This window comes from Camelina sativa, chromosome 2, assembly GCF_000633955.1.
Source record: "Camelina sativa cultivar DH55 chromosome 2, Cs, whole genome shotgun sequence".
Classification (NCBI taxonomy): Eukaryota; Viridiplantae; Streptophyta; class Magnoliopsida; order Brassicales; family Brassicaceae; genus Camelina; species Camelina sativa.
Window position 1 is genome coordinate 28,961,530 of NC_025686.1, and position 8,971 is coordinate 28,970,500.

General features: G+C 39.9%; 4 protein-coding genes across 4 annotated transcripts in view; 3 read left to right on the plus strand and 1 right to left on the minus strand.

The window, feature by feature from the left end:
• The window catches only part of LOC104745986 (kinesin-like protein KIN-7H), a gene marked incomplete in the record, with an annotated part of 12,486 nt that extends 11,500 nt beyond the window's left edge, over positions 1-986 (plus strand). The window contains 3 exon segments of the mRNA XM_010467380.1: positions 1-86; positions 153-460; positions 561-986. Coding sequence (XP_010465682.1) covers positions 1-86; positions 153-460; positions 561-891 — 725 coding nt within the window.
• On the plus strand, positions 2,980-4,920 carry LOC104745996 (NAC domain-containing protein 105-like). Its single transcript, XM_010467387.2, has 3 exons — positions 2,980-3,406; positions 3,766-4,040; positions 4,270-4,920. The coding sequence occupies exons 1-3, from the start codon at positions 3,232-3,234 to the stop codon at positions 4,708-4,710; spliced, it is 891 nt and encodes a 296-aa protein (XP_010465689.1). The 5' UTR covers positions 2,980-3,231; the 3' UTR covers positions 4,711-4,920.
• LOC104746019 lies at positions 5,183-7,038 on the plus strand. The gene is made up of 6 exons (XM_010467409.1): positions 5,183-5,406; positions 5,521-5,610; positions 5,711-5,795; positions 6,009-6,097; positions 6,422-6,533; positions 6,619-7,038. Exons 1-6 carry the CDS (start codon positions 5,380-5,382, stop codon positions 6,813-6,815), a joined length of 600 nt encoding a protein of 199 aa, XP_010465711.1. The 5' UTR covers positions 5,183-5,379; the 3' UTR covers positions 6,816-7,038.
• Positions 6,996-8,800, minus strand: LOC104746007 (GDP-mannose 4,6 dehydratase 1-like). The gene has a single exon (XM_010467399.2). The coding sequence runs from the start codon at positions 8,291-8,293 to the stop codon at positions 7,196-7,198; it is 1,098 nt and encodes a 365-aa protein (XP_010465701.1). The 5' UTR covers positions 8,294-8,800; the 3' UTR covers positions 6,996-7,195.

The following is an 8,971-nucleotide window of genomic DNA, read 5'->3' on the forward strand; positions in this document are numbered from 1 at the left end:
TCCAGACAAGTGGTAGAGCTTCAATAAGCCAGGACAGAACAGAGGAGACTGCTGCTCAAAAAGACAAGCAAATCATTCATCGCTCGGTTAGTTTTGCTTTCATAATTAAAAATACTCAAGTCAGTGTGATTGAACTGTTCATTTGTGGGCAGATGGAGGAAATGGAACAGAAGTTCTTGGCCATGAGTTCAACAAAGAGTTTCAAGGACGCAGCGATGGACCCAATACAAGACTACTTAGACACGCCCTTGAATTGGCCGGTGGAGTTCAAGAGGCTGCAGAGGGAGATAATAGAGCTATGGCACGTGTGTAACGTCTCTATGGCACACAGAAGCTACTTCTTCCTTCTGTTCAGAGGAGATCAGAAAGATTGCTTGTACTTGGAGGTAGAGCTCCGTAGACTTAAGTACATCAGAGAATCTTTTGCTCAAAATAGCAACGATATGACCCTCATCTCCTGGTAAAAATCGATGGCATTGTATATTTGTATTGCTTTATCTTAGTTAATAAATTTTAGGTTTAATAAAAACACTGAAGTAAATATGTATTATATCAAGCAGCAGGAGGGCGTTGACGAGGGAGAGGTATAAGCTGAGCAAGCTGATGCAGAGGAAACTGTCGAAAGAAGAGAGAGAGAACTTGTTCTTGAGATGGGACATTGGGCTCAACACGAGGCACAGGCGGGTCCAGCTGGCACAGCGGCTCTGGTCGGATTGCAAAGACATGGGTCATGTCCGGGAGAGCGCCTCCCTGGTCGCTAAGCTAAATGGGTTCGTGGACATGAATTTGACTTCCACAGAGATGTTTGGCGTCAACTTTGCTTTCAGACCACCTCGTCCCAAGAAACCCAGTCTTTGGAAACGCAGCGTTTTGTCCCTTTCCTTTTTGTAAACTTAACTAAAAAATAAATAAAGGAAATTTTGTTTAATGTACCACATTCCCTACAAAACTTTCTAAATGTACCACAATAAAAATTCATTTTCTGATCTACCATAAATATGAGGTAGAATAACGTTTTTGCCCTCCTGCTAATATGGAGGGTCTTGTAGACAATTTGGGGAATACAAACTTGTCCATTAGCTTAAATTACTTGTCTAGAACATAAATAAATAAAGGACTAGTTGTCTCTTCTTTGTGGGAGTTTAAAACTGGTCCACCCAGTTAATAAAAATGTTGTTTACTAGAATTTTTGTGAATCATCTAGTGCATGACAAAATTAATAGAGGACAAGTGGACATTGTGGACAAGTGTAAAACTTGTCTATCAGGTAAATAAAGTATTGTCTTTGTAAAATAACTTGTCCATAATAAGATTAATAGTGGACAACCTGGTACGTTTAATTGGTCCATCAGTCTTGCAAGGAGAAGTGGAAGACTATGCCAACGACGAATGGTTAGATCCGGTAGTGAAAGTAAGATAAGCGACAAAACTAAAAAACAAGGGCCAAGAAATATATATGAGGAGGCGATCTGGCGATTCAATTCCGTGAAATCGGACTATGAAATCACCAAATCCAATCGGAATATAAAAAAATCAAAACAATCAATCGCGATGAATCGGGATTATTCTGAAAAAAAAAACAAAGAGAGAGATCCTTGGGGGGATTGAAAATGGAAAAAACTCATGTGTATGTGAGATCCTTGGGGGGATTGAAAATGGAGAAAAGCCGGCAAAGGGTTCTTCCCTGTGTGCTCGATAATGATGATGACGATAACGATGAAAATAGATAGATGAGATTGTAACTTATAAAGTGGTAGATCTTGAAAGGGAATATTGTAACTTATAACAGTCATTTCAAAAAATTCTAGTGGTAGATCTTGAAAGGGAATATTGAATGTGGTACATTGGCTAAGGATGAGTTTCTAATGTGGCATAATAGTTAAATCTCATAAATAAAAGCCAACGAAACAAACCTTTCTTTTCTTTGATTTCTTGTTCATTTAAATCGTCTCTATCCAATTAGTCAATTAGTCAATATGAGCAAAGTCTAAGACCATATCATACGCTTATTATACATACGTGCGTATATCATATATATTCCTCATTTATTTATTGTCTTTTCTGTATTGAAAAACATACAACGACCCGACGACGACCTTTCAAACACATTTTTTGTTTTCAAACTTCGTACACATATCTTGACCTCCAAATCACTTTTTATATAAGATTCATGCGAGTCTTTTTCATCTCTATTTACTCCAAATCACTTTTTATACAAGATTCATGCGAGTCTTTTTCATCTCTATGTATACTCCCAAGTCACTTTTTACATATGTATGACCTTCTGGCTGACGAAAAGACAAGAATTTTATCCATTTTACATTAAGCTATAGTATACTCGATCGGATCATAGCTTCCTGAACTAGCTTTGTAGGTTCAATACATCACATATATATTATGAATTGTTTTAGTGTAGGCGTGAGATCAGGTGTGAGAGAGAAACATGTAGTTGTTTTGCCAAACACAACGATCAGAGTGTTGACACGAGAACTAACGACAAACAGACATAAAAAGGGTTTTACATCTGCACATTTTTACACATAAAATAACGTCATAATGCAATTGAAAATGTAGCACTATATAAATTATGGACATTGATATTCAGTATTATTCTTGTTATGATTTGGAGTACTGTTTTAAAATATATAAAAAGAAAATTTGGAAAAAATATGATATAAAATAGAGAATACAGGATTGAAGAAGGAAACATCATTTGGAGCATGAAGTAACATAAAACAAAATGATGATATATACAGCTTCTCTCTCCCGTTTCTCCCAAAACGGAGCCACCCACCTTTTTTTTTTTTTCCTTTCCTATATGATCTCCATTCTAAGTTCTAACATAATCATTACACTTCGTTTCATATATATTATATTAATTGATTAATATCTTCTAATATGTGCTACTATTTTTTTGTGTATCTTGTATACATATAAATGTGCATATATATGTATACACTACACACACGCATATAAAGAGTGATGGTGAATTACGCCAACGCGAAATGAGCATATGATTACACTCTGAAGTGTAAACACACACATGTCGTCGTTCAAGTGGACGGTCCATATCTCTCTTTTTCTACACCTAATTAGCATCTTCAATAAGACTCTCACTTGTATTGTTTTCCCCTTGATAGAGTCGGTCGGGTTTCTTCTATGATCCATCTTTCTAAGATCAAGAAGAAACCGCTGCAAAATAATAAACCCTAGAAGATTATAATTGTCAATATGATGAGGGTGGATCAAGATCAGTCGTCTAGTATTCCGCCTGGATTTAGATTTCATCCGACAGATGAAGAACTTGTCGGATATTATCTCAAGAAGAAAGTCGCCTCCCAGAGGATTGATCTTGACGTTATAAGAGAGATTGATCTTTACAAGATCGAACCATGGGATCTACAAGGTATCTCTCTCTCCCTCTCTCTATATACTTATCGAAATACCAATATATATATATATGCATATGTGATGAATCCTTCATACGAACTAATTAAAGAGCGCTGGTTCCATCTTTAATATACGCAAATTATGAATTATAAGCTCCATCAACTCTATATAATTAAGGCTACATATATAAAGGAGGTAAAATTAGAAGTTAGGGTTTAGATAACTTTATGTATATAAAACGACACCAACTACACATGTAAGCAAACCATAAGCTGCTCACTATATATGTAGATCAGCATAAATTAATTTGCTATAGATAATATAATTTTGTGTGGAAGATTTATATGCAACCTATGATACTGGTTATTTGCGCAGAGAGATGTAGGATAGGGTACGAGGAGCAAAAAGAGTGGTATTTCTTCAGTCACAAAGACAAGAAGTATCCGACAGGAACTAGAACAAATCGAGCCACCGTGGCCGGTTTCTGGAAAGCAACAGGGCGGGACAAAGCCGTTTACCTCAACTCCAAACTTATCGGTATGAGAAAAACGCTCGTATTTTACCGAGGACGAGCTCCTAATGGCCAAAAATCAGATTGGATCATTCATGAATACTACAGCCTCGAGTCACACCAGAACTCTCCTCCACAGGTGATTAATCTTATTAAAAGCCAAACATTCTTCTCACTTTTTTTCTATCAAGGTAGAAGTTTCACATTTGTATATCATATTAACACACGGCCCCCACTATATACGTAGAATAATCAAGTAGCTAGTATCGAGTGTATCTCCTTTCTTGGACTCAAAAGTCAAAAGTAAACGTAGTCTATTAAGAAAAACAAAACTATTGCTTATTGATCAAGACTAATTGATGAGGCAGGAAGAAGGATGGGTAGTGTGTAGAGCATTCAAGAAACGAACGACGACAGTGCCGAGCAAAAGAAGGCAAGTTTGGGATCCGAACTGCTTCTTATACGACGCCAGTACTCTCTTGGAACCTCTAGGAAAGCGAGCCAGACATAACACTGATTTCGCCGGCACACCGTTTAAGCAGGAAGTAGCGTCGGAGGGCAATCACGTTGAAGATGGAGACTTGGGATCTATGTACCTTCAGCTCATGGGGGATGATGATCAATTCTCCCAGCTTCCTCAGCTGGAAAGCCCATCTCTTGATCCGTGGGAAATGACTCCGAAGAGTAGTATTTCCGAGAACAGTCGCCGCGCGCGGAAAGATGACGTGAGCGTCGAGAAGAGGATAACTGACTGGAGATCCCTCGATAAGTTCGTGGCGTCTCAGTTGCTGATGAGTGGCGAAGACTAGATCGAGTCAGGCTATAAATGTATCATATAATCTATGCATGCATGCACGAGAGACGCCGTCGTCGTATTTTGGAACTTTCAATCTTTCTTTCATATATATATGGTCTTAATAAGTTGATCGAAGGAATTGAATTTCGATGGATAAATAGAAGTTGAAGATCGAACAAGTTCTATATATAATGCTCTCTACACTTAACTCGGTGTTTTTTCCGTATAATGAATGAATGTATCAATGACTCGAGAATAATAATAATACGCTCACAAATTGCGGTGCTTAATTTTTGGTATTAGAAAATTGTAATAAAAAGGAAAGTGGGCTAAAGGAGGTGGGCCCAAATGATATGGGCCTTGTCTAGCATGCGCGGCGAAGCATGGGTTTGTGTTACTCATGCTTTGTCTCCCCTCCCCCACACACAGACCACAAATAAAAATATCCAACCGAGGTGTCGTTTCGTGCATATGTTTGAAAACATATTGTCGTCTCATAAAAACGGCACGCTGTTGAGTTACGTTTGCCGGAAACGTCAACTTGCGCTCTCCTTCCTTCTCCTCGGCGGATGAATTAACTAACAAAAACAAGTTGTTGATGCGTTTGTAGATTTCTCGGAGATTCATTCAAGATACAAGTAAGCTAGTTGATCGCAGGCAGGGGGTGAGTGAAGCAAACGAAATGGGAGCATCAGATTCAACTCTGCAGGTATGTCTGGCGATCTTTGATATTCTTTGAGGCAGGGAATGATGTGATGGTCTTGAATTGAATCCTCCGATATAGATAGATATATGAAATTAAAATTCAACAAATTTATTTTAGGGAAATGGAAGTGGAGATGTGATAACGACCATATCGCATCGATCAGAAGTAGTCGATCCCATTCTCGAGAATCTTAAATCCCTCTCAGTTGTAAGTTTTACTCCCAAAACCGAAACTAGTGTTCTTCTTCTTCTTTCAATATTATCGATGATGATTAAAAAAAATGATGTGGGGGTGGTGGGGATTGCAGAGTAGGCCAATATTGAAGTCGCCTCCCACGGAAAGTAGCTTAACGGACATCTTAGTTAGAAAAGCTCTATCTAGTTCATCTTCCAGTAAGAAAAGCTCTCTCTTTTTGTTTTTGTTATTTAATTAACTAACATGTTTAGGAACTTTTTCTAAGCTTAAAATAAAAAAAAATGATGGATCCGTGTCTGTCTAAGACAAATTCATACGGACATATATCAATCCACCTTTTGGATTTTTGTTACAAGTCCTCTCTTTTTGTATCCAACCTCGTCTAAATTATCCTCTGCTTTTCTTGTCAGATACGGTGGATCCTCAAATACTTGTAGAGCTCTTCTCCATTTACCGAGAATGGCAAGAGTCCAAAGCTCAACAAATCACCAATACACAGGTCTCTGCCCGCCTTTCCACCTCTTTTTTGCTCCCGCTCCCTTTTTTAGTCATGGAACCCAATCCTTACTCTTATAAACTTCTCCTCTAGGTCTATGAGTAGTTCATTCTGTAACATATGTCTGCAATTAGCCAGACAACTTACTTTAGACTTAAGCTTCTTAGGCTACTCCCATTTTGACCGTTTTGTTCTCAAATGCTGGAATCTAATCTCTTTTAGATTGTCTACTTTCTTTGCTTTTATGTTTGCTTTTCATCACCTTGTTGACACTCCTCTCGGTGTAGCAATTTAAAGCGAAAACTGAATAATATAACATGTATTTAGGAAGATATAGAAAACAAGATCGAAGTGGCAGATGCTTTGGCGACTAAACTTTTACAGAGGTTCAACCACTCTGTTTCTGCTATGAGGACAACTTCCCAGCATTTATCTCAAGGTACTTTTTTTTTACTCTCAGGGTTTTACACTGTATGGACTGCATTATATCCATTTATCTTATACTTGGCAGCACATCTTTCCAGTTCATGGTTTGCAGGTGGAGCTCGGGGAGCTTAAAGGAAGGTTAACTGAGGTGATCAACAACTGCGATACATTATGTAAGAGAATTAATTCTGAGGGTCCTGAATCTCTAAGGTCCACTGTCACCCCTTTTTCTCTTGCATCCCCTGATTCGGTCAGTATAAACACTACTACCCTCTCTTCTAAACAAGATCCATAAGAGTAAGTAAATACTCTTTAACAATTAGTTAGATTGGTGAATCGGAATACGTCTAGTTATATACTATATTTTACTCATCTCATTTGAGTTTTGCATAGATGTATGATGATGTCTTTTTTACGTTGGTTTATTTTCTGAGTTGTGTAATCTCGCTGGTGAACAGTAGGAACCCATTGTAGGTTGTGATAAAGGGAAAATTCATATGTAATAAATATTTTCTGTTTGCCTTTTGGGTACAACATCCACAATGGACTATTCGCAGCTGAACAACTTGAAACAACAAAAGAGAAGAACAACGAATGAAACAAAAATAGATTTCAATATATATAAAAAGAAAAAGCAAGATAATGATGACTCTCTCGTCTTTGGGTAGTTGTAGATCAAGGTTGCTGCTTAGCGTCCATGTAGCCAGCGTCGACAAGCACTTTCTCCCTCTTGGCCAGCTCAAGGTCTTCATCCACCATCATCTTGACCAGCTTCTCAAACCCTACTTTAGGCTTCCACCCCAACATCTCCTTTGCCTTGCTTGCGTCTCCTTTGAGATTGTCCACCTCCGTTGGCCGGAAGTACTTCTTGTCAATCTCGACGTGGTCTTTCCAGTTGAGCCCGACGTACCCGAAAGACACCGCCAGAAACTCCTCGACGGTGTGTGATTCCTCAGTTGCCACGACGTAGTCATCTGGTTTCTCCTGCTGCAGCATCAGCCACATTGCCTCGACGTAGTCTCCTGCGAAGCCCCAGTCTCTTGAAGCCTGTATATTCCCGAGGAAGAGCTTCGTCTGCAATCCAACCTTGATCCTTCCCAAGGCCCGGGTGATCTTCCGAGTGACGAAGTTCTCACCTCTGCGAGGTGACTCGTGGTTGAAGAGGATTCCGTTGCAGGCGTACAGACCATAGGCCTCTCTGTAGTTGACTGTGTACCAGTGAGCGGCGCATTTGGAGGCTGCATAGGGAGATCTGGGATGAAAGGGAGTGGTCTCGGACTGAGGAGGAGGAGTAGAGCCGAACATCTCGGAAGAGCCGGCCTGGTAGTACTTGATCGAGCGGCCGTTGTCAATGTTGTGAGATCTGACAGCCTCAAGGAGGCGGAGAGCTCCAGTAGCGACGACATCAGCAGTGTAGTCAGGGATCTCGAAGGAGACGGCAACGTGGGACTGAGCAGCAAGGTTGTAGACCTCGTCAGGCTTGATGACGTCGAGCCAACGGCGGAGAGAGGAAGCATCCGAGAGATCAGCGTAATGGAGCTTCATGCGGGCTTTGTTGGCATTGTGGGGATCGACGTAGATATGGTTGATGCGCTGAGTGTTGAAATTGGAGGAACGTCGGATGAGGCCATGAACTTGGTAGCCTTTGGCGAGTAGGAACTCGGTGAGGTATGATCCATCCTGGCCAGTGATACCGGTGACCAATGCAATCTTCATAGGCTGGGGAGTATGGTTGGAATCGCCATTAGGAGGAGATCTGTGTTGGGACGCCATTGATTGATGAGATGAGATGGGATCGGATCGGATCACAGAAATGATTTGGGCACGTCGCGCTTTCTATATATTTGATTTTTAGAAGCTCCCAAAAGTGATGAGCTTTATATAAGAAGTAAGGACTTTGGACGGAGGTGGTAGAGAGGGGGTTAGTATGGTAACTTAGAAAGGTCCCAAGCTGTGTGTATTAGTGGGTACGTAAAGTTGTACATTCATTGTTAAGCTAATCGCCGGCAAGCGTTGACCGACTACCATTAGTTTATGACATCTCTCTCACTCAATGCCTGAACTGAACGCAAGCAAACTCCCTCCTTTTAGAGCTAATATAGCCCACTAAAGTTTGGACAGCACTTCAAAGCCCGTTGTTTGGCCCAACCTACAGACTCGGGCCTAGCTTAGTTATTATTTTTTTTTTGGGGTTTTTTCCCACGATTTCTACTTGTATATTGTAAGATTCAAAACTCAAAAGTTTAAAGAAAGAAAGGAAAAAAACGTAACGCTAGAAAAGGGTTTTTATTGTGAATGCGAGTGGTAAATTAAATAGTTGACACAGTAATAATGAGAAGAATAATTAATAGAATAAGGATTAAGGAATGAGAGCCAATCAGCGCCTCGCTAATTAACTGTTAAGAGTCCCTAAAGAAAAAAAGAAAGTGGGGGTGTGCTGTGCTGTGCCGT